Source organism: Limulus polyphemus, unplaced genomic scaffold (assembly GCF_000517525.1).
Source record: "Limulus polyphemus unplaced genomic scaffold, Limulus_polyphemus-2.1.2 Scaffold4593, whole genome shotgun sequence".
Taxonomy (NCBI): Eukaryota; Metazoa; Arthropoda; class Merostomata; order Xiphosura; family Limulidae; genus Limulus; species Limulus polyphemus.
In genome coordinates, this window is record NW_013670203.1 from 56218 (window position 1) to 83553 (window position 27336).

A 27336-nucleotide genomic window follows, 5' to 3' on the forward strand; every position below is an offset into this window, starting at 1 on the left:
GTGTTTTTAATAAATTATGTATGGTCAGGTTCACTATCCTGCCATAGTTCTCTCCCATTTGGATGTGCTACTCCATCTAGCTATTTATATATAATGTACTATATCGAAATTTATAGTTTTCCTATACCAAAAATGTATTTCCAAAAGGTACTTATCTCATCTTACACTTCCCACCCTTCCTCCCCACTGTAAACTGATGCTTCCATTTTCTGCCAACACTTCAAGTGGAAGTTCAGTAGAATTGAATATAGGAAGTCACATGCAGCAAGAGAGTGTGTCATGCTCTTTTTTGGTGGAGGGTTATCACATGACAACTTGCATGCTAGATGCATTAGAATTAGTCAATTCTAGGTGGGTGGGAATTCTGAGGCTTGAAATGTGCACACAAAAATTTTTTGAACATAGTGGACAGCACTGAATGAGAATAGCTATTTATGTGAGTGGAGGTAAGTACCTATCGGAAATACATTTTCAGTATAGGAAAATTATAACATTTATATTTGGGGAATTTGCTTGCATTTGAATATGATTTTAGTTTTATTTTACATTCTGAATCCCTCATAATCCTTTATTTGTGGTAGACAAATGTTCTTCCATGTTATCAGACCAAGAACCTTCTCACCAACTGTATTTTAAATAGATCAATTATACATGTGTATTACATCACAAACTTATCTCTTCAAGGTCATTTTATTGCAAAGCTACAGTGATAACATATTTTTGTAATTTTTTTTACACAAATTTTCAACAAAACGTGTGACAGAAGCACTGCAGTTATTACAATTAAATGTCAAAAAGTATTTTTGAAACTAATATGAACCAAATGTCAGAACAAAAACTTTGTTTTCTTAAACTTTTTAGTTATGTTCTGAGCATATGTCCTTCGTCAGGTTTGGTAAAAATGGGCATTTTAAACTGTCTAAGCTTGTTATAAGAAGTAGTGTGACTAACTTTTTTGCAAACTGATATGTTCTATACAAGCTTTATGTACTTTATATCAAACAAACCTTCTAGTTGCTTCTAAAGACAGTGGAATAGTTTATTTAAAATTTTTGAATTGTATAATGCCAACTGGAATATAGTCCACACAATTAAAATTACATAAAATGATCATGAACTCCAGAGAATTTTCATGTTGTTTTCTTGGCTCAGTGTTTTGGATTTGTGCCTTCATCGGGAATGTACATTTTCTGTAATGAAGTCTATCACTCAAATTAAGACCATTGTGTTCTAGGAATTAAGCCATGCACAAGAGTATATATTGCAAGTGATCATTCCTATTATTATAAGAACTGTGGTACATATATAAACAATATAATATAAATGTTAATATTATGTAAATAAAAAATAATATCTTACATAGTAAAATAAAAGCCTATATGGAAAAGTTAATAAAATGAGCAAATTGAATAAGTATGATTTAATTTATCTATGATAAATTTAGTAAAATTTAGGAGAGGGTTAATTCATTATATTTGCTCATTATTTGTTTATATATTTCTCTAAATGTTATTGCACAAAGAAATATCTTACATGGTAAAAGAAAGCATAAATGTGAAAATTGAATAGGATTAGACAAACTGAGTAAGTAATGTTTAAGTTATTATCCACAAGAAATTTGGTTACATTTAAGAGAGGGTCATCTGTTATATTTTTCTAAAAATAGTGATTCCTTAATTTTCTGATCTAGGAAATTGTCAGATCTTGTGCCATTTCTAATGTTATTTAGCAATCCATCTTTGGTATACCATGATTCAAGATACAGTGGTCAGCCACAACACTTTTTTTCACTTCTGCTTTATGTCCCAAATGTGCTTATTTATAGATTAATGGAAGGGTCTTCCAGTTCCTTCAACTTAGATGGTCTTACATTCTGTGTATTCTAGTTGGTATATTACATTCTTTGTTAAACACTCTCCTCTCATATATGACAAGTCAACAGAAGAGTATTTTTTGCAGTATGTATTGGAAATGAAAGCAGATCTTGTAAGTCACACCTGGTTTTTTATAATTCTCATTGGGAGACTGGACATTTTCACAGCTTTGCATAATTGCTTGGTCAGTTCATTGCTAATGTACAGTATTATCCATATAGCTGGAAAAAGTCTTGTAATGATATTTCTTTATATGACATTTATGTTTAGTTTATATTATACTGTTTGTATATGTGCCATGGGATTTGTAATAACAGGAATGATCACATGCAAGATATATATTCTTGTGCATAGTTTAAACCTTGAAATGTAATAGTTCTTAGTTTGAGTGATAGAGTTCATTACATAAAATGTATTTTCCTGATAAAGATGTAAATTAAAACTTGGAGCAAATAAAATAAATTGTAAGATTCTGTAGAGTTCACTGTTGTTTTATTTGTTTGTAAAAATTTATTTAGTCTGCTGATATCAAAAATATAATATTTGTACAAGTTGTATTTGTGGTAGATGTATGTCTTCATTGTGGTTTTGCATTGCCTTTTTTATATAACCAAAAATATCTATCATAATGAAAAATCTTGAAAGTAGGTATTAGAATATGTAAGTAATTGAAATTTTATTTGCTTTGTGTATAAAAATGAAATGTTCATTTAAGATAATAAAAAGCTAAACATTTTTATGATGGTGTGTGTATGCTTGTTATGAGCCAGTAGAGAATGATTACAATTACACTTATCCTAAGAAAAACATTTGTATTAAGCCTATTACATTTTTAAACACTACATTCTTTATCTAGTCTCTAGGGATTTTCAAGAATTAGAAGAGTGTATATTACTAGTCTTTCAATCATACTATTTCTCAAATCCAATTCTAAATGTAGCATTTAAAAATATAATGGGCCTAATAGCAATGTCTTGTGATAAGTATAATTGTAAACGTTTTTGACTCTCTTGGGTACAATGTATAGGTTAATAACAAATAAATTAACATTTATTTTCAAAATACTTCAGTGAGTCAGAAACCACAAATACATGAGCAGTAAGCACTTTTCAAGAAATTATCTAAAGGACTTTAAATCTTTTTTTCTAATAGTTTTTGCACTGTTCATTAGCTGATATGAAAATTTTTTCTATCCTGTTTGCATTAGAGCTTGGTTTATTATTTAACTTTTTTTTGTTTTTTTAACAGCCAGTTATGACTGGCTTCTTGGGGAACCTGAAGGACATGCTAGTAGCTACTTGACAGATTTAATAGCCTTCCTACAAAGCACTTTTCAGGCCTTCACCAACCTTCCAGTGAGTCATTTTATAACTCAATATTTTACCAAAGGTATTTTAAGTTACATTTTTAAAAAATGATCAAGGAAGATCTTTACATTGTTTTTCCTTCTCAGTTACAATATTTTATTTTCCGTCATGATCAAAATCGTTAACAGTTACTACGAAGCAAGTGTTCTGTTGTATATCTGCACCAAGTTTATCTAGTTAGTTTATGTATGTAGAATAATTCTTATAGATAAAAGATTTATTTTGTTGTGGAAGTTGGGCTTTTTTTCACTGAAGAGGTATATTGTACTCAAAATAGAAACTGGGTAGATATCATCAATGACTAGTAAAATTGCTTAGTAGGTACATTAAGACTTCATTGAACTGGCTAATTTTAGATGTGCCAAACCTATGTTTTGCATAAAAGAAATTTTATTGATTTTTGTCGTCTGTTTTTACAGGACAAAGTGGCTCAGACAGCATGTATGTCATCTTGTAAATACATTGCATCATCCCTTATGGAATTCCTAATGGAAGAGGATGTGAAACATGTGTCCATGGGAGCACTGCAGCAGTTTAATCTTGATCTTATTCAATGTGAATGTAAGGTTTTAACAGTGTATTGTTCATGTTTTAGGTTCCCCCATACAAAGAATTGATAAGATCCACAATCATTGCATAATTTGGTGGATAGCAAGAAAATTGTAAAAGATTGTGTATAAAGTACTTGTCACATACAGAAAACAGTTGGGTTAGAAATGGTATTTTCATTTTGCACACTGCACTTATAGTTTTGTAAAAATGTGTCAGATTGATTAAAAGCATGTTTTGTTTTACCAGGGTTTTCTTACATCTAATATTGCCAACTTCAGTTTAAGTTTTAATGAAAAAATCCAGTTACAATAGATACATACAATGAGATTATATCAGCAACTGCTAGCTTTTGTGTGAATGAAATTATAGTCAATGTGGATATATCACATTGTCATATATGGGGAATTCTCAACTTCATGCGAAACTAAGGATTTGTATGAAAAGGTTTTCACCTATTTTCAAACTTTAAGACAGAATGTTTTTAATCAATCATTATTCTAACAATTGTAGAACTTGTATCCATAATTATGATTGCAGTTCTGATGTATTGGTATTGTTCAAGCATAGAATGATTTATTCATGTTACAGCTTTCACACTTTATCACTGTGAACTGTCCTCTTCTGTTTATCAGTGTAAACTCTGAATTATCTACCAGTGTTTAGGGTGGATCAGTGTTTTTTGGAAGATACTGCATGGTAGAATGCCAACAGCACTAAAAAAATCTTCTCACGTGTATAAAATGTGTATTTTTTAACTGTTTAAGGATTATTTGTTACTGTGAAATGCCTTTACTTCTGAAATCAGTAAGCTTTCCATTCATGTTGTTCTGACTCAAGATATTGTAGGAAACAATAACTACATATAAGTAAAAGGCATTTTGTTTTCCATAAATGACCAAGTGTATCTTAAACCCTTGTGACTCCAGTAAAAATATATTAGACAGTTATTACATACATATGCATATAATTATATATGTATATTAAGTATTTGGCAATTTAACATTTAATGGTCATGATAGTTGAAATTTATTTAGCATAATTCTTCTTTTAAACCAAAGATGTTTGTACATTCCAACAGACATGATGAGTAAAGAGATAATTAAACTGGAATTTAGAACAACAGTATTGTGATTTACTTTTACAATAAATCCATAGCCTGGATTGTGGATTTATACATAGTTATAATGAAATTGATTAAAGTAAATATCCTCTTTACAGATAAAATGACATTCTGAAAATGTAGTTATTCAGTAATTATTGAAACTTAAGTTATGCATCAAAGAAATATATCACTACTGTCCTGCTTAATCTTTTATTTTATTGAAAATCAACTATATTTTCACAAAACTTGGGAGCTTCTAAGGAGTTTTACCCTCCCTCCAGGGTGCTTTCCTGGCCCCCAGACCCCTTACCTCCAAATTAACAAGGTATCTTATAATAATTTTATAGTGTAAGCCTTGAGACAGATGTATCATCCAGTTATGATTGAGAGATACCTCTGATCTTTTTTACAACTGTAAAAACCCAGATGCCATTCTCTTCGCACAAAGATATTTAATCAACATCCCGTAGAAGTCTGATTCTTTCAGATTTTGTCTCAAAAGTGTTTTGGGTAGTAGAAGCAAATGGACATGATATTTACCTACCTGCAAACTCTGGTTATAAGGGATGATGTGAGAATTGTCAGTGTTCTTTTAAATACTGTCCTGCATAACACAAACTATTATTTTGCTGTCAAACAATGCATTCTTGAACTGATAAAACACCCAAGAGAAGATTAAAAGTACTTTTTTTTTTAGGCTTTTAACATCTGGGGGAATAAGATTAACACATGATATGCAAATCAAGAAATTTAAATTGTGGGGAAAATTTGTATCTTATGGACCACTGTACTTTGATATTATTACTCTAAAATTGGAACAGTTTATTTAACCATAGCTGAAACACGAAACCACTCTTATCAAAATCGGATTTCACAAATACCCAAGAATAAATATCTTCTTAATGGTTTAGCTCTATGTTTGACATACATTGAAACACCAAACTAGTTAATCTGGTTTAAGGAATTTTATCTTCTTAAAGGTTTAGCTCTATGTTTGACATACATTGAAACACCAAACTAGTTAATCTGGTTTAAGGAATTTTATCTTCTTAAAGGTTTAGCTCTATGTTTTACATACATTGAAACACCAAACTAGTTAATCTGGTTTAAGGAATTTTATCTTCTTAATGGTTTAGCTCTATGTTTGACATACATTGAAACACCAAACTAGTTAATCTGGTTTAAGGAATTTTATCTTCTTAATGGTTTAGCTCTATGTTTGACATACATTGAAACACCAAACTAGTTAATCTGGTTTAAGGAATTTTATCTTCTTAAAGGTTTAGCTCTATGTTTGACATACATTGAAACACCAAACTAGTTAATCTGGTTTAAGGAATTTTATTTAGTTTAGTGAGATTTAGTTTTGTTGTTGATTAATTAATTAAAGTCTTATTGTAGTTTTGTTAATATTTATTTTTTCATCTGTATTCTATAAATAGTCAGAATACTTAATAGGCTTACTCATTATTATTTGTTTAAAGGTTAATTACACTTTTAAGAACAATTTCCAGGTTTCATGCCCTTGGAACTATTTCATTATCAATCATGCTCAATTTTGATGGCCATAATAATGCATTATTGCCAGATTATACTTCTTTCATTGTAGAAAGTTTCTACAAAAGATGATGAGGTCAATCTTATTCCATACATTTTGACGAACTTTTCACACATCCTCCACTGCACATGGATGTTTGCTTTCTAGACTATGTTTAAGCAGATCAAAGATACAAAAGGGTATAGAACTCCATTGGGGTACTTGACAGATATGCAGTTGAATGGGATTGGTGTAATTCCAGTTTATTCATCCATCTGTAATGTGAAAACAACCATTGATTTCAAGGTATGGCTGAAAGCCTTGTGAGCCCTCATCAAGTTCAAATCCTTGTTTATTACACAGCACAAAGAGTTCTCTTTTATAAACGTGGTCTTCACTTTGTGGATGAGAGCATTGGCTTGGGATACAGTTTCAGAACATTTCATTACCTAAACATATTGCTGTAAAAGTTTTGTCTGCTTTCGTGAAGAACATTAAAATTACTTTCTTCAAAATATTTAGCTTTGTATTGTTTAGCAATCTAATTCAACAAATTTCTTACTATGTACAAAGCCCCAGGCCAAAAGGCTACCCATGGCAGTGTTTAACTCTCAAACATTTTGGAATTTGCTATGAAGTAAATATATAGATGGTAAACATGGTGCAATGACTTTCAGTTGAAGTGGCATTAGCTCTTATAAAATGGGATAAACCCTGTGCAAAATATGTCTAAATCATGCAAAAAAAGTTTAAGATATTTGATATGTAGACTCTTATGTCTAAAATGATAATTTTTTTGTGTATGTTCTTATCATTTAGGAACTATCAGAAATGCCAGTGTATTACTTTCATTGATATGTACTTTGCTATGAGAATACAACCTTCGGTTGTAACACAGCTAAAAGCTAGAATTTCAGTACGTATCAGTATATTTTCGTTGTTAAATTTTAATTATTATAGACTTTTTTAATAAAAATCGATTTTTTCCATACAAATCCAAATAACAGGGGTAAAAAATGCTGGAAGAAAAGCATTTTATGCTTGAAACTGAGTTATTTTGGCTCAAGTGATCCAAATATTTTATGTTAAGATCTTCAAAACAAATACAGATAATGATTAGTCATTAACAGATATAAGCTAAACTTAGTTCTTTTTTCTATTCAATAGTGTTTGCTAATTCAGAACCTGTTAGAGGGTTTGAAGAAGGTGCACTCCAGATGTGTTTTGCTGATCTTAGGCAGGTTAGTAAGCCTTTACAAAAGCCTACTTTTTTAAGTTCATTGTTAAGGATATTATATTACAACTAATATAAACAGTGCTTTTGGACTAAATCAGTTTTATTTAAATGCTATAGAATAGTCCTTAATAATGTAAACATCTATAACATATACATACATTATCTATATAGGTATGTAATTAACAGTTACTACATTATGGAAGGCATTAACCTTTTAGGAATGATATTGAAAGAAAGTATGTAACTCTTGTGAAATGTCTTTCAGAAATAAAACTAGCTGATGAAATTGTTTGAAATTTGACAAGAATGTTCCTAAAAATATGTAGTTTCAGAAAAATGAAATATTTAATTTTTTTTTCTGCTGTTTCTAATAAAAATTCGTTATTTCATATAGTTATTTGCACTCGACTCTGAATAGTTCACGTGCAAGGAGATTTTTACATAAAATATAAGAATACACTTTTTTATCTTAGTTTCACATTTCATTTGCATAATCTCTAGAACTTCATAAATTAACATCAAAAGTTTTTTAAGGTAAATGTTTATACTTTATGTTCCATTTTCTTCACTATATTACTAAATATTTATTGTCATCAACATACAGTGCAAAGAAATACTTAAAATTAACAAATACAAATATGTACATACCTTTCCACTCTTCGTAGAAATTCTCTAGAATAGTTGTCTTTTTCACATATGTGTAATTTAACATCTTTATCTTTTCACTTATAGTTTATTTTCAACTTCCCTTTCAAATTCTTTGTCTTTATTTATGTCAACTGATACCAGCGGTCCTTTATGAAGTTATTTCAACAGGCTCCCTGCAGAGACACGTTGCCGAAACAAGATGGTGCTTGTACACGCCATTTTATTTATAACCTTTTACAATCCATGCGACAAGTTAAACTTATAAAAACTATTCAAATATGATTTTTAAAACACAAATTATACATTATTAACTAAATTATAAAAGTAAGACCTAAATACAGTTTAACTGTCTCTAACTATATGTATTTAGGTAACAAAACCACCATAAGTGCTGTAATCGATCAAGCAGACAAAAATACTACAGTCTGTTACATCTAATTCAATAAACAACTGCACTCCAATTTCAAATTTTGTCACATGATCCATGCGATATATAAAAAATCTCCACTTTAGCAGGAGATGAATGTTTGTTTATGTAAGCTTGCAATGTATATGACTGTTTAGATGCCAATGTATTTGTATGTGTCCTTTTGATACGTATGATACAAAGTCTTACAACTGTATTCACTGGGAAAGAGAAATAAATTTTCCAATCCATGATGGGTGCTACTCTCACCTTTTATACTTTGATATGAAATTTACATTGTACACGTAGTTAGTTGATACAAGTGTATACAGTCGTTATAAAGAGCTCCGAAAACTGTAGTTTATGTATTTATTTTAAATGTTTCTTTTGAAACAAAGGAATTAAAACTTAGATAACATAAAAATTTCAATTATAACGTACATTATAATGTTAATTTCATTGACATACATGGATAGTAGGCTGTTTAATTAAATTTTGAATCTAACTCAGTAATGCACGTACAAATGAATTTAAAAATGCTGTCTTTCTGATTGGGTTAACAAATTTGACTTTTGATGTTGTTTTTTTATCAACACTACTCGTCCTTAAGGTACAAAAAGCTTTCAGTTTCTGATGTGGGTACTTAAGACTGTCATTTAATAGCTTCTGTGTTTATTTTAATCTGGATTTTTTGCCTGTTGACTTGAGTAAAGAACACTTTTTAGTGTGTCTGGTAACCAAATGTATACAAGAGTTTTACATTCATTGTCCAATGGCAGCCCTTGGTGTTAATTGTCATCTTCACATACCCACCTGTCTATGACTTTTGTACTTATGTCTACATATGTCCCATATATTTTTGTAATTCATACAGTTTATGTTAGTTTTACTCTCTTGAGCTTTGAAGAATTCAGTTATATATCTTATCACATCTGTAAATGAAAGTGACTTATTTTGTCATTTAATGTTGCAAATTGTGATTTTTTTATGAGGTTGTTAGCTTTTATTCTATCGTTTCTGTTGACTGAATCTCTGGAATTTTCTACAGGCTTTAACCCTAAAATTACTTAGAGTTTATATGGACACGACTGGCTTTTTAAACACATTTTTCCAAGCTGTTTGTGTACCAAACAACTTGTGGGTTATAGAAATTGTTGATTTCAGGATACCTCTAAGAATCCTACAAGTAATTCAAATAAAAATACCATAAAAACAAATTGATAATTTGAGGGTTAAAAATCCATCAGATGATTTCAAAGTAATTATTAATCAGATTGTTTACTGCCATTACATTTATTTTGGTGAACTTTTGTATTTGGTCATTCTAAACTGCTGGAGAAACTTCCCCTAGAATATTTTAGAAACCTCTTTTCTTAGTCATGTCTGAAATATTAATCCAGTTCAATTATCTGGATATTAAATGTTTAACACGTTTTTCTGTTTGTCTGGTTCGTCTTCTTCATCCATAGTTCTGATGTACTTGAATGATCACTGTCATGGTTAGTAGTCTGTATAGTCACTTCAGCCTGATTATTAATTAGGAACTTTTTTTATTAATTACTAGATACTAGTTATTGATTACTTTTTATCCTGTGTTTTGGCTAATAATCTGCTGCCGTATTCTTGGAAATCCCAAGAAGAGCTGTTTATTTAGTGGTAGTGGCCGAGAATCAGTCCTAGGTCTTGTTGATACAGAGCCTGGTTGGCTATACACAGTAGTTTTAATATTCACTTACCATTATGGAATTTGGTTTGGAGATGTGTTTTCTCTTTCTTTTAACTCAAGGGAGTTTCAAGTTTGTCTTGTCTGAATTTTGTTGCAGAGTGCTTTTAGTTTTTACTCGGGGATGGTCTTGTGTGTGTCTCAGATGCTAGGTTATTGGGCACTAGCCATTGTTAGGGAAGATTATATAAAGTTTTACTTGTACAGGTTTCATGCTTTTCTAGGGACAGGGAACCAGAGACAGTACTTGAAGCCATCTAGTAATTCTAGTAGGTCTTGTAAATAAGGTTATATTCCATTTTTTCTTTAAAGTTAGTTTCATTGCATTTATTGGTTTAATTGTTTAATATATGTGTATATATTTATTTTCTTTACAATTAACAATAATTATTTTGCACTGTTAGCTTAGCATGTGGATATAGGATGAAGCTTAAACTCTTACCTTGTTGATTATTTGTGAGATATTAGTGGGATTAAACCATAAAAATATTGATAACTGATAAGATACCCAATTGATGAATCAGTGCATTCTAATCATTATGAGGTTTTGTTTTATAATAATGCATACTCCTGTTTAGACCGAAATATTAAGTTAGCTACGTTACTTACTAAACTAATTAGTTCTGTATAGTTTTGATCAAAAGTAAATTTTTGGGGGGTGGGGGGGATTAGTAGGGGAGTTGTGTCTTAGTCTAGGCATATATTTGCTCATGGCTATGCATTATATATAGAGAATTTAGTTTAACAGAAACTATAAATGCTCACTATATTCTCAAACAAATCTCCATGACAATCTCAAGCTGCAGCTTAATATTTTACATCTCAAACTAATGCTATCAAATAGTCAATAGCTACAGTAAATCACCATGAACTGTATCAGCTAGCTGCAAGCTATTTTATTATCATTACAATGTATGAAGTTAGCTACCATATCAAGTAATCCTTTGCCCATAGTTGAGCATAAAAAAAAGTTGGTAAACAAGACTAATAAAATATTGGGAATTTAAAAACCTGCAAATAGGGATTGTAAAAAGTTAGGAAACAAGGGTGGAGATCCTTGTAGATGTTATTTACTGAAACTACAAATCCATATTTTGATTCCACCAAATGTAATTATAGGTAACAGCATGGAGCCAAAATAAAAGGATTTTAGTTTGAGTAAATAATCTCTATGGTATCTCCAGCCATGTCTCCTCATTTTTTTAATGATCCCTATTTGCAGATTTTTAAATTCTCATTTTTTTTGTATCTTGTAATGTTAGGAAACTTGTACTTCCACAGTCCATTCCTACTTTGGTTTGGTTGTAGTTGTGTTAGATTGTTCCACTTTCATCATTGTGTCTCTTATAGAGACTTCAGCTACGAGGGTATAAAAATTTATTTTGTACTATATTTTCACTATGTATGTCATTGTAATTCAAGTCCAACTTACTTGTACTTGTTGTTCCTCCATAACAACTAGCTGAAGGCTGTCTAGTTCCTGGCATCTCTCAGCATTAGCCCATTGTTCTCCTCTGGAGGATTTCTTCACATACTGATGATATTTTGATATGTAGATTGTACTTGTAAAACAGTAGTCCATAGGATATGGAATCCTCTCTTACTTCACAAAGGAAGTATTGTTTTCAAAAACACATCAAGGAAAAAAAAAACTTTATTTAACTAGTGTTTCAAACAACTGCTCTTCATTAGATTTGATATTGTTTAAGGCTGGTTGCCTTCCTTAAGTTTCAGCATAACTGGTCATTGTTGTTTGTGAATCTCACTATCACTGTTACTAGGAAATTAAAGAAATTTACTGGATAGCATTGTTAAATACTATACACTGAATGACATAAATGCTGGGATTTTTTACTTTTGTGCATCTGTAAAAAAATTTCCAAAAACAACTTTGTAATTTATTTTTTGCTCTTAGTATTATCTGTGTTTTTTTCATGTTTCTACTTCCCATATATATATATATATATTAGTATTGTTTCCTTTATATTGCTTTACATTATCATTTTCTCCAGTTCTCATCCCCTTTTGTTTTTATTTTATTTTTCTATTCTGTGAAAACTATTTTAATATCTTTTTTAACTGTTACCGCTCTCACATCTTTCATGTAATGTACACATTCTGTACAAACTAAACGTGACACCACTGTCTCCAATTATGATTGGCTAGTTTCCAAGGTCAACACATCTGGGAGGTCTGGCTTACGTCACATCAACATCTGTACCTATATATTACATTGCACTCACTAATTATCACCCCTTATTCTCCTGAAAAATGAATAGTCAACTAATCGAAAGCACTTGAGTTAAGGTATTTTATGTCACTTTATTGAGTTATATATAGTACTGATAAGGGACTAGACACTCCATTCTATTTCCCATATATCATATATATATACATAAAGTAGCATGAGAAAGACTTAAATGTTGAAATAACACCCTCAGCTTCTATTTTAACTTTGTTTTAGCTGTAAACTTTAAATCAAAAACAGTCAAGATCTGCATGTTGCATTCTTTGGAAATTAGAAGCTTTATAGCAGTGATGCATTTACAGTGTTAAAGGGTATAATGTGTATGTGGTAGAAGGAACACTCCACATGTCCCTCTGGTATTAATATATATAATAAGCAGTTTCTGTTTTTGTGTCATGCTTCTTTTTTGGTAATGATCTACAATTTATATCGTTGTTTAGTAAGAAAACTCCCAACTGATATTGTTGTTAGGCGAACAGTGGGGTTTATGTTGAACTCTTAATATACATGTTGATTTGTTAGAAAGATTTGTTTTTAATTTTTTTGATAATTTTGGTGATACAACAGCAAAACAGTTTAATTCAGAAATTATTTAGATTTAGAATTGATAGTTTTTTCTTTCATGAGAAGTTTTATGCACTTGAGCCTAGGATAAGTTATTGCACACCATGTCTTTACTTAATTTAAAAACACACAGTACTTTAGGCTCTCTTATCACACCATAATAAGTTAAATAGCATATTGTTTATATATTTTGAGTTGTAGACAAAAGCAAGATTAAAGTTACCAAGGATTTCAATGAAGTAGTGTTTCAGCCTTATGTTACGTTTATGTATTAGGCCTAATGCTTATATCAGACTACAAATAGACCTACTGTTACTAATGCTAGAGTTAGCTAATATTTATTTACATGTGAACGCATAGTACTTAAATTACATAATTAAATAAATATTAACTGTGGAAACTTTATTAAATATGGTTACTTGCATTTTTAAATTCATATCATCTTCCATTCGTTTTAGTCAAGTCACGAAATCCATAAAAACTGACCTGTTGCTATTACACTCTGAATTATAGTATATGTTTCCTTCTTTCTATAATTTTTGTTAGTTAATATATAGCAATCTTTACAGAGTTCTCTTAACACCCATCATTTTTGATGAGCTATACACTAGTATATGTTAATAAACATGTATATATATTTAACTTTACTCACATTGAAAATGATGATCTTGTGTGTGTTTATATATATATATATATACACACACATAAAATTAGACGTTTAGAGCTGATCATTCTCTTGAGCACTTTAAAGTACTTGCCCTATGTCATGCCTCCTCCAACACTAATCAAAGAACCACAGTTGAAAAAGAAATAATTTTTAAATTAGGTTGATTAAGTCTTTTGGGTATTAACGAATGGTTCAGCTTTTTATAATTTTTTAAGTACCCTTCATTTATTACTTTAAAATGTTTAAGTTCTTTTTTTTGTATGCAAAGTTGTTCTATATTTCTAATAATTTATAATACTATTTTTAATCACCAACTCTATTATATTGTTTTTACTGTATTGTTTAATTCCCATAGTTCTATCTCACGTTACATTCTGTTTTCATGTATTGTTTCATTTCAAAACATTCCTGTAATTATCATTGACTGACAGGCTTGTTTCTGGCTTGATAAAGAGCATTTGCTCGAAACCTCACCAAGTAAATAAATTACTAACATAGTTTTTATATGTGATTTTTCTCTAAAAATATAACTTCATTTTTTTACAACCTTTGCATTCTTCTAATATATATCATCAGTGTGAGTAGTTAGTTGTGTTGGATGTTTAATAAGAGTTGATTGCTAAATTCATGACTAAATCTTTGGAAGAGGCTGCTTAAACTTATGCTGCAAACAAAAAACAAAACTTATTTAAATTATACAGATGTAAATATATAACACTGGTCAAATGAAACTTATGCTAGGCACTTCAATCTTTTTTTATAAATCCATCATATCTACTTTAATACTTTTAGGCTATGGACACCAGGGTAACCAGTGATTAGTTTCTAACTTTAAGTACTACTTAGCTCATCCCCCCCCCTTCTTTTTTGATAATCTCTTGTTTTTCGATTATTTTATTTTAGCCACAGCGCAGCAGCTCATAGAATGATTCTGAGTTTGTTTGTTTTTCAAGTAAAAACTTTTAGTTCATCTATCTCTTGGTCAATCTGAGATCTAATTAAAGCCATGGCTGTTGAGGATTTCCTTTTGTTTTTTGTTTTTTTCTGGAGGAACTTCTTGAATCTCTGAATGTCCTTGTTTTTGTAATTATTGTCATTGTTAAACTTGTGTCTTTAAGGTTGTTTGAATTTATTTTTGTGTACTGGACTTTCTCCTGCAGAGTTTTTATCATCATATTTTATAATAGCTTCTAGATCTCTTTATGACATGGGACTGGGCAACATACTTTCACGACTATGGACAAGAAAACAGCAAGTATTTAAGGGTGAACCCGCAAGTTGCTGTAGTCCTACTTGAAAAGTAAGTGGAACATACAAATAGTCAAAGTTAATTTTCAATGCCGTAATATATTGCCTTATTATAAAGAATAAATAGTTGAAGTATGTGCAATAATTATTATGCATAGAGTGTTTTTTTAAAAAAGGAAAAATAAACCCTATATCCACCTGAAAAGTTGTATCTTTAGTTATGTAATGATGTGTTGTTGTTAAGAAACCTGACATTGTTGATGTTTTATTCCATGACAAGTCCTGCAAGATGTCAGGTTTCAGTTTTTAAATTAAAAGTTAAATCAAATTTCATTTCAGAACTAGCTATTTACAGGTAAATACACATCTATGAATAATGAGGTAAGATAATAAGTAGTTGTAGATAAAATAAGTTATATTTTTTCTTTCTTTAATGTTAGTTTATTAGCAGTATTGGTTAAGTTTATGATTATTTTACATTGTTACCTTTGTATATGTATTTAGGACAAACCTAAATCTCCTAAGCTTGCTGAATCTCATGAAATGTTTTTGGGATTATAGCCAAAAAGTCACTTGCATTGAGTGTACCATGACTGGTTAATCAATGCATTTTCATCATCATAATTATGGTGGTATTTTGGATTTGTATAATAGCTATATTCATTACTGGTTTAATGTTTAGTTGAACCTGGAGCATTTGGAGAGAAACCTAAATGAGAGTGTAAGAAGTGCATCTTTAGTGACATCCTAGACCCAATTTTTCTGTAGTTCTCAAGCATATCATCACAGCATAGTTTTCATCTCTGTGATTTCCTAAGAAATTTTTAACAACCAGTTTGAATGATTTCCAGGGAGCAAGTTATTTCTGATTGAGTACTGTTTCAAAATCTTCATCCACCAGCACTTCCTGAATCTGTGGCCCAATAAAGATACCACCTTTTGTTTTTACTTCACTGATTTTTGAAAACTTGTCAGACAGATGTCTGAAACCATAACCATCTTTGTTCATTTCTTTTACAAAATTCTTCATGAGTCCCAGTTTAATATGAAGTGGGGGCAGAAACACATTTTGAGAATTCACTAAAGGTTGATACTCTATATTCTGTTTACCTGGTATGTAATTCTCTCTCACTGGCCATTCCTTCTTTTTGTAATGATTTTTATCATCTTGGCAACAGTGTTTGGTATACTCACTCTACAGGTGTAGCAGGAGTGCAATAACTTCTAGATTACCACATACGTTTTACCTATGGTGATCGTACTTGATGGCCTCAAGTATAATCTGCATGCTTTGATAAGTTTCTTTCATGTTTACAGCATGAGCAACAGGAATTGAGGGCTTAGTGTTTTGATTGTGCAAGAGTACAGCTTTCAGACTAACTTTAGATGAGTTTATAAGAAGTCTTTATTCTTGAGGATGATGTTCAGTATCTAATTCTTCCATAGTGCATCAACAGAAACAAAATATCTTCATGCTTTTGTGAGAAGTAAGACTTTGATGGCAACTTCAGTAAATTGAAACTTTGTTTCTGGAGCTAATATGTTCCATTGCTGTAAATGAGAGCTAAGAAGTTCCCCATGCTGCTTTTTTAAAGACAAGTCACAAATCAAATCATTTAGCTCTTCTTGTGTGATCAAATGAGGCAGTTTATGTTGAGGTGCCAGAAAAATAGAATTACTAGATGAAGATGATTCATCATCTTCATCACAGGATAACTCTTCTGTTTCCCAATTTGCTGGTGGGTGTTGCACTAGAGGACCATCTCCGTGAGGTACTGGTTTCATTGCAGATGCAATATCTGGATATTTAATGTTTTGTTTAGCTTTGCCTAAATATCCAGAAACATTATTCATGCAAAAATAACAGTCAGTTAGATGATATTTGGGCTCATTCCATATCATGTGAACTGTAAATGGCATACTTGCTCTCTTTTTATTTAGCCACTGTGTGGAGCCCTGTGTTTTTCTTTGTCCCCAATTCTACACCCAAAATAGTGGTAGTAAGCTACCTTTACCTTGTTTGTGATGTTTTTCCATTCATGAAACAGCAATATATTTTCTACAAATGTAGCAGAAACTGTTTGGGTGATTTTTGCCAGTACTTCAAATGATTTTCTAAAAATATAAAATAATTTATGTTTACAGAATTAGAGTTTAAAATATTTTAAAAAACAAAGTTTTGCAGAATTTGATTATATCCTGGGTATGATGCAAGGAAGAAGATCGGACTTTGTTTAGATTCTGCAAGGAGTGAGGCGAAGTGTCCAACTGAGTGAGTGAGAAGCAACTGAGAGAGAGGTGTCTGACTCTGCCCATTATATGCTCAGTTGAGGGACTTCTCAAATGTTCTAGCAACTGAGCATGTGAGGGTTATGTGATTCCTCGGAAGAGCAGGTTAGCATGGGAATGAAGCAAAAGTGGTGCAAGTCATTAATATTATATCAAGAACAAATAACATATATGAACAATATATTTGGAATTTTACACCAATACAATACAGTAAATGTTTCAAGTTATCAAAAATGTATTCCTTTTACCCATTAAACTGTCTCAAGTAAATTTAATTTCACAATATAAATCTTTGGTACTTAGTTGATTATATTGTATTTCACATAGTGCTGATAAAATACTGAGATATTATAATAACTCAAAATCTAGAAGTGGTGGATAAATTTTGACTCCATTTTTGAAATCATAGCCATTGGATTACCCCGAATCACCCGAGTTTTCTCCAGTAGCAAATATTTTGTCATGCAGTGCTATCTGAAACATTGTTTTAGGCATACTTGTGTGTACAGACCTATAAAAAAAATTGAATGATTTATGAATTTGTGCTATGAAGATTAAAAGTCTTTGTTTTTTTTTCCAGTGGTATTTTTATACTTTGTATTTTATAATGCATGCTTTTGAACCAATTGCAATGTTTAGTTATTTATGGAAAACGTATTACTGTCTAATACAAGTTGTTTTAGAAATGTAACATTTTTAAAGTTCTTATTTCTTCTTTAGGTAGGACTTATTCAGGCTTGTGAATGGAAAGGATTTGAACAATTTTAGTACAGATTGTTTAAAATATTGTATTGTTACTGTGAATTAATATTCTTCATTCCTTTAAGGGTGAGAGAAGCAGACAAGAAGAAAAATATATTTTCAGCATTGAAAAAGAATCAACGAGACAAGAAGAAGTTGGTAGAAACCGTCCTAAAACAGCTCAGACAGTTAACATCAAATAGTGATTAGTATAATTGTACTTAGTTCCTTACCTTTGTTATATACTTTGATTTCCTGTAATTACTGGCTTGATGGGAAGCATCCATACAGTTTTTGGTGTGTTTACTGACTTAGTAAAATATGACTATTCAACATCAAGAAGACTGATATCAATTATTTTGTGAAGTGACTGAATCCAGCATTTCAGTTGACATCAATAAACAATAAAGATTCTTACCATTCTTTATCACAATTTTGTTAAAAATGGGTAGTTCTAGTAGCAGAGCTCATCAAATTAATGTCTGCCATTGTGGGAAATTAGGCCAAGAGTTACACTTTTTACTTCTTATTTCTAACAAAATGTATTGACTAGTTCTTGATTGTTTGGCTGTGTAGTTTCAAAATTCTATGAAAGAGGAAAAAATTTATAAGACTAAATTATTAAAATTATTTGACTCGTGTGTTGACTCACTTTATTTTTCTGTTTTAAATCACTTTTTGTTATTTTTGTATAGTCCTTATAATGTAATTTTATTGTGTTACAGAGTTAGGAAAGATTGTGATTCTAAGGAAAGTTTGATGTTATAATTAAGTTCTGCTAGTACCACAAAGTAATAAAGAAAAGACATTAAGCACAGCTCAACGTTGTCCAACAGATTTTAGTGTACTAGTCTATTAATAATTATACCTTGACTGGAATAATGAGTAAGTAAAATATTATGTTATCAGACAAATACTGGAATATTTTCTGATATAAAAGTATAAAAAAAAATTCATCAGGTTTCTAACAAATTTAGGAAAAGACTACACTATACTGTGAGTATAGACATTTAAAGAAGTCACTGAGGAAGGTAATATGTTGCTACTGTGGTACATGTTATAGTCAGCTTCTAATTTTCCATATGATTTAACAGCTAACTCATAACTGTTTAATCTCAAGGTAATATATAGATATTAGAAAAAGAACTTGAATAATCTAGTAAACTGTAACTGAACTCCTTGTGTTTTATATATGTATAACTTAACAACTAACTGTTGTTTTATTGATATTAAGGTGACATACAGATATTAGAAAACAAACCTTATAGCCTAATAAACAGCAGCTATGTTAGAACTCAACTGTATTCTTTATTATTTAACAAGTAACACACAGACATACATCATTTGTATAAACATTATCTGTAAAGATATGTTTTCAAAAGAAACACCAGGGGCTTTTATGAGATTTTTAGAATGACATTTAATACGGTTCTTTAAATGTGGCCCAGTTATTACTAGAAGAAACATTTTCATGTGGATACAAAGCAGAATTGGCCAGCAGGTATGTGGTGAAGTAAGATTGGTTGACAGACAATACAGGAGAGAACAGTTAGTATAATGTACAATAACATAGATGTAGTAATACTGTGCTTGACTGGTATGCTGTAACATAATGACAGGTGCTAGGAATACACTGTACTATAATAATCCAAAAGTGGCTAAATGATTGTTACTATACTAGAGAGGTATGCTGTAATCTAATGGCAGACACTAGAGAAACATAGTACTATAACAACGAAAAAATAGCTATGTAATTGTTACCCTACTTGAATGGTATGCTATAATATAATGGCAGACACTAGATAAACGGTACTATAACAATGAAAAAAGTGGCTAAATGATTGATACTGTACAGGAGTGCTATGCTATAACCTAATGACAGATGCTAGAAAAACTGTACTATAACAATGAAAAATGGTTCAAAGATTGTTGTACTGTTACAATTAAAAAATGACTAAATGATTGTTGCTGTACAGGAGTGCTATGCTATAACCTAATGACAGATGCTAGAAAAACTGTACTATAACAATGCAAAAATGGTTCAAAGATTGTTGTACTGTTACAATTAAAAAGTGACTAAATGATCGTTGCTGTATTAGATTGGTATGCTGTAACCTAATGTTGCTGTAAGGTGACTATTTTGTGGTGCTAAATAATTTGACAAGATTGTTTACCAAATTAGTGGAGAAGAGCATATGTTAGATGTACAAAATAAGTATGTCTGTAGTAATATTACAAAGTAGTAAAACCTACTTGTTAACCAACTTTTCAACCTCTACTTACATCAGCCTATGATAGTTGGCAGCTGTTTTTTACTCAGAATATTAAACCCATTTACATGCTGTTTATCTTGAAAGCCAGTGCTCAGTTTATTTTGAAATAAATATCAAACATCTCACACTTTAAGAAAGGTTTGGTAGGATAGTCTAAAAATGGAAAAAGAACTTTAAAAGAAACTTAAAAATAGGAATTATGTTTGACATGTTTCTCCAATCATTGGATACTGAAAGAAGTTAGTTATGCTTAACTTTTGTGAAACATTTAAAATTGTGCCTTTTACTTGTCATATAAGTATGCTGCTGGTTGAACTGTAATTTACTAATTAGATAAAATTATTATTGTACTGTACATTTTAGGCTCATAATGAATGACACCTCATCAAGTTATTATGTAGTGTAGTTTTCAAACAGTTTTTGTATTTTATGTTAAATGAACCCCAATAACTGGTAGATGGTGTATTTAAATTCTTTTCCTTTGCTTTATTAAGAGGTTTTAGTGGAATAGTTCAATGCAGTTAATCATAATAATAGTATTTATTTTGTTTGTGTGGGTAATACATGCTTGATGAATAACTTGTTAAGATCCAGTTTTTTCATAATTACACGGAAAAGTTGTTAAGTGGCACTTTTTGTATCTGGTGCTTTTTCATTTATAAATTTGACCTCTGAAGTACAGGGTAGAGACATCAACAGAGATGTTCTTAAACATTATTTAAGGGGTTCTTTTTTCTCTCTGTCTCTCTAATGCTCTATATTATTTCTTTATCTGTTTGGTTTTATTTGTTTGTTACATGGAAAAGAGAAGGTCCCAAACTTTCAGCTTTCAGATGTTTATAGCACCTAAAATACTAGTAAACATTTGCTAATGAAAAATAGCTTTTTCTTGTAACATTTTAACACATTTGCTTCGGCCCTATTATTGATTGTAAACAGAAGGCTTAGTACTCATGATTTACCTATTATTTTATGTTAGTACAAGCACAGTACTGCATCAGTTTTTTTAAATTTAAGGAATACCCATCATGTATTGTATAAGATACTTAAGAGATTCAGACAAATGGCAATGGTAGAGAGCCATATAAAGTCTAGTAAAAGAAGGCCATGTTTTGCAACAGTGCATTTAGATAGTAAGTACAAAACTTTAGTTTTTTTGTTTTATTGGTTTGAAAAAAGAACCAGAATGGCCTTTTAACTATTATAAAACAATTGGGAAGTGACAATGCAAATTTCCTTGCACAAGCTTTCAACACTTACAAAGATAGTGATAAGCCTTCAGCCTTCGTAAGGCTTAGAACTTCCATAAGCATTAGCCATCATAAAAGTTAGAAATTTTTGTAAGCTGTCAGCCTTCTTAAAGGTTAAAGATTTGTATAAGCCATTATACATCATCAAATTTAGAGATTTCTGTAAGCCATCAGCCTTCTTAAGCATTAAAGATTTCTGAAAACCATTGGCCATCATAAAAGTTAGAGGTTTCTATAAGCCATTAGTCATCATGAAGGTTAAAGATTTCTGTAAGCGATATCTTCCTAAGGGTTAAACTTTTCTGTGAATCATCAGTTGTCATAAGGGTTAAAGATTTTTGTAAGCTATTAACTATCATGAAGGTTAGAAATTTCTGTAAGGTATCAGCCTCTGTGTTTCTTAAATATTTTCATTTCACTGAAAATGCAGTTGTTTACAATCCATTTTGTCAGCTTGAATTTCAGTGATTCAAACTGCTTGCTCTCAAATGTTTCACTATTCACTTGCTTCTTTCTCCAGCATATTGAAATACCTTTAATTTTTTTTTTTTTTCAGAATTGGATGTTACTGTGGACATGAATAATTATTGTAAATATATGTATATTAATTTGGCTTTTTGAACTACAAAATACTTCTTTGTGTTTAGTTTTACACTTCTGGAAACAATTGAATGAATTTGGGTTTTTAATTTGATTTTGAATTGTTTAACACTGGTTAAAAGATTATAAAATTTGATGATATTGTCATTATTTTGCTTTTATGTAAATAATAGATTTATCATAGAAATTAACTTTAGAGCATAATATTTGTAGGCAAATGTAAAATGAAGCAAGGCAAAACTGGTTTTGAATACTCAGAAAATGTTTTATTAATCTTTAGAAACTTATCACAACTGCTACAAAGAAATTGTATAACATACTTATTTTTCTGGTCGTGTTAGAACTGTTATCTACATCTGTAATGATGTTGTTTTTTCAGTTTGATGAAATCAAGTATTATGGAAAGTTTTTCAATTTAATAACTAAGAAAATGATTATCTGTGTAGCATATTGTATATTTTTTTGTTTGTGGGGTACACTTTTTTTTTTTTTTATGAGTACGTCTTTCTTACATTTTACCACAAAGTAGTTTGTAGCTATCCATTAACACCTTTCATGCTGAGTTACCAGAAAATAATTTTCAAGTGCCTTTTGTGTGCAAACCAAACATTTTCCATAAAATCAATTTATAAAATCTTTGGTAAGTTGAACCTATTTAATACTACAATTTTTTGCTTGATTTGTGTATAGGGCTATATTTATATGTTTATGTACACAATATATTTATTATTTGTTTTGGTTTCTGGAAATATTGAATGGATGGAATATATTAAAGGTAATCATATACCCAGTGTTGTTTTGTTATCCCATAATAGTAGTCATTGTTTTGTTTTAATGTTTCAAACATTTTAAATTGTAATTTGTATGTATTAAGCAGTATCGTATTATTTTGAAATTGTATTTTTTATCAAATAACAAACAAACATACTTCAACGAGATGTTGGTTGTTTTTTAAGTTAAAAAATAGTAATAAAAATACAGTTGATAACAGAATGACTAATAAACAGTTTCCAGAAATATTGTTTGGTAGATTGTTTTTATTATAGGCTGTTTGGTTTGTAAATATTACTGTATAGTTACAGTCCCTTGTATTGAATAATTACTCTGCAACTCTAGATACATATAATTATCCCTGAAATACTTTTATCAGACATCATTTCATTTATAGGTTATAAAACTTAGTATGAATATAATCTAAAGCCTTTGTTATTGTTTGTTTTTAACAACTAAGAATAAAGATGATTTTTATGATACACTCTCGAGATCTTTTTCTCATTTAAAACTATGCTGTCTTTAGAGTGAAACTTCTTCTTATTGTGATGTAAAATTATTTTCATGGAAAACAACTTCTTTCAAAAGACATTTTCATTGTGACATTATATTCCTGATTTTATTTCATAACATGCAGGGAAAGTAAAAAACTTTCAGCCCTTACAAAAATGAGGCAGGAATTTTGCAAACCTTGATTTAACCCAGTTTAAGATGTTTTAAGGATATTTTTGTACAACTATAGCAATATATATATATATCCCTGTCTGTTAAATGTTTTAGTGTTCCTTTTTTTATAACATTTGTTCATGCAATCAGATGCCCCAATGTATTCAGAGTGGGAATTAACATCCTCTCAGAATAGGCTTCAAATCCCATGCTAGTTCATGTCCATCTATTAAAGCAACTCATTGTTTGAATTTTTGTTGTGTTTTTTACTTTGATTGTTTTTCTCAATTAAGATGTCTACAAAATTGTTCTACATAATATGTATTTTATGTTTAATGTTTTTTAAAGATTTTTTTTTATCTTTGACTATTATGTTTAGAATTTTCCTTTCTGTAGACTTTCATCATTCTTACTTTATTCTTCTATACTGAACAGCACTTGCATAATGATAAGGGTTGTTAGTTAAGACTTTTCTGCAGTATAAGGTTGCTGATAATTTGAAATGTTATTTATGCAATTTGTAACATTTCCTTATGTATCAAGAGGGTGTTATTATCAATATGACATCTTTCTTTACATGTATGCTCCTTTTAACTTGCAAGATTTTATCTTTTCTCTTGCTGATAAAACCCTCCCCAGAGGTTCAGAAATGTTTTTCTACTAGATCTTGTCCAAAGATTACTTATCTATTATCACTTGAATGCTATAATAAAAGCTAAGTTTTGAAGAAATTGCAACACTCACATAAGATACAGGATATTTTAAGTTATTTGTTTGAATCATTTCATAATATCTGTTCATTAGGAAGGATGAAGGTTAAACAATCTGGATTACAGAGAAGTTTATTTATACATTGCTATTTATCTTTAGTTTCAGAAATTTTTCATTTGGAGCTACTGTCTTTCAATTTGCCATCCTATGTTATAACCTCGGTACAGTTTTTACAATATTAGTCATTCCCTTCCTTGCATTCACCTGTAGGTGATTACTTCTACACATACATCTTTCTCCTTAAATAGATGATTGGATGATAGGACTCCACTCAGTTGTTATTATCACTGCATAAAGTAGATTTAACATTGTTCCAGGGTTGTTTTTTAGCATGATACGACCCTGTTCTCAAAGCTCTATTTGCCTTCAGAGTTGAAAATTCAAGAGAATTATCTGTTAAACAGAAGTCCTTGTATGTGTGCATGGACTACTAAGAACTTAATTATCATCTTTTTATTCTATTTTTTTCCAATGCAATTTTAGCTCCAAATAGTTTTTTCTCATTTCTTTGTATTACAAATAGACCTTCTACTTTTTCAATGATATAGGATTGTAATCTAGTGGTGAAGACGTTTATTTTTGGTTGTTGTAGTTATGACTATTTTCATTGCTTTCCATTTAAAACAAGATTTAAATCAGTGATTCATAATAGACTTAATGGCTGTGTCTTGCTTTTAACTTTGTTTTGGCATGAAATTAAAAGCTGACATGTAACCTATGCAGAGACCATGAACATAGTTGAAGATAGTTAAAACACAGTGGTTGAAATTCAGAGGCATCAAAACCTAGGGTTTTACTTATGTGACTTGAATAGCAACTGTAAATTATATTAATTTCTGTGGGGGCATAATCACCGACCCCCCTAGATGCTTTTAGCATCTCTTTATACTTGCAGTCTCTCATTGTAAAATCTGCATGTCTAGCCCAGCACACCACTTTGCAACTCCTTCCTACACCACTAGGTTGATAGGTTATTTCGTTTAGTAGATATATGAATATTATGCTAATTAAATGTCATTTTTGTGTTTGAATGAAAATGTTTATAAAATTGAATAAGAATTTTGTTTGTAATGTTAACACTTATTTACATATGTATTATTATTTTCTCTTTATTTCAGCTTTTCATTAATGATATAGGAAGTTCATCTTTTCTTTATTTACATTAAAACAGAGATGATATATCGTTCAAAAGATTTGGAAACTGGTTTTAATAGAATGAAGGGAGAATTGATTATTTGTTAAGTCGTGATTTTCAGAGTCTTTCATTTATGAAGTTACATTTAAATGAACAGTTGTATATTTCAACATAAGTAATCTTGTTTGTTTTGTATGTACTACATATGTAAAAATAGCCCTTGTTAAATAAATCTGGTATGATTTCACAGACTATTTGCTTTTCTAGTTCACCATAGGTGCAGTTATATACACCACAAATCCATGTATTTCATGAATGAAGAGGAACCAATTATGATAATCTCAAGTTTATAACACAAAGGCCCTCAATCTTTGCAAAACTATTGGTTTGTAATCTAGTATCTAGTTTGTTGAAAGACCAGCTACTCACAAATGATATTACAGAGGCAAAAACAAATTCACAGAAGAAATGATGAAAAGCTAATCATTTTTAACTATTATTGCATTATAAAAACCACAGTGGTATGTCTGTGGATTTACAATGCTAGAAACTGGGTTTCAATACCTGTGGTGAGCAGAGCACATATAGCTCATTGTGCAGCTTTGTGCTTAACTACAAACAAACAACTGTATTATAAAGTAAAGCTGAATACATTGGCTAACTGTATTCATCTGTGATTAATGAAATCGATGTTTAAATATAATTTGTAAATAAAAGAAAAACAAGACTGACATAATCAACAACTTCGATAACGTTACAAAGATGTAGGAGACTTTTTACAACTCATTGGCTACTTCAAAACAGAAATGTGCTTTTCTCCAAGGAGTACAGAAAGAATCTGCTTGGAACCGCCAATCAAAAGTATCATCTCTGTGTAGCTGACCAAGCAGAAAATGGAGACCAGAATGCAGAGCTGTCTGGGCTTCATGTGACAGTCACAAGAATGCAATGCAACTTTCCCATGAAATAGTAGATGGGTTCCTTAACCAGAAAGTCGACAGGAAGTGATACTTCAAGCTCAGTTTTGCATATGACTAAAACTGAACTTAATATGTTCCAATTTAGAATTTTTTAAACATAATGGAGTGAAATATAAATTATAGGAAAATCAGGTAGAAAATATTTGCTTACTTCAACATTCTTCAGTGACTCTTGTCGTAGGTTTGTTTTCAAGCTAACTTTAATTTACACTTAACCCCAATTAACATGTTACAATTTAGTCCTATGTAATCCACAACACAAAATATAATTAACTAAACGTAGCACCCCTAAACAAGACTCGTAAGCATAACCGATGTCCTCAACACACTACTAACTAAATGAATAACTATAAAAAAATAAAAACCCTCGTTAAATTTAAATACAATAATTGACTCTAAAACTTGCATTAAATAACATAAAAGTAAAAAAAAAACATTTAAAATTAAACACTTAACATATAAACGTTAGACCTATCACTTCTAATGTAGTTAATTTAAATAGTCTATTCACATTATACACACGTGTAAAAAAATGGATGTCAACTCATAAATGTTTAAAGACGAATAAACTTAAATAATGCGCTAAAAAGGCTAAACAACAATACATAATAATAGAAGAAAAAGGAAATCAAACATAATAAGCATATATATTGTTGCGTCATCGAGATCATGTGACAATTCTCACGC

At 30.3% G+C, this 27336-nt stretch overlaps 1 protein-coding gene across 1 annotated transcript in view; it reads left to right on the forward strand.

Moving 5' to 3' along the window:
* The window catches only part of LOC106471390 (exocyst complex component 6-like), a gene marked incomplete at its 5' end in the record, with an annotated part of 82025 nt that extends 56102 nt beyond the window's left edge, over window positions 1-25923 (forward strand). The window contains 5 exons of the mRNA XM_013931988.2: window positions 3123-3229; window positions 3661-3802; window positions 7600-7673; window positions 15113-15225; window positions 18290-25923. Of these exons, the coding sequence (XP_013787442.1) occupies window positions 3123-3229; window positions 3661-3802; window positions 7600-7673; window positions 15113-15225; window positions 18290-18413 (560 nt within the window). The remainder of the gene's footprint in view (window positions 1-3122; window positions 3230-3660; window positions 3803-7599; window positions 7674-15112; window positions 15226-18289) is intronic.
* Window positions 25924-27336: the final 1413 nt, after the last annotated feature.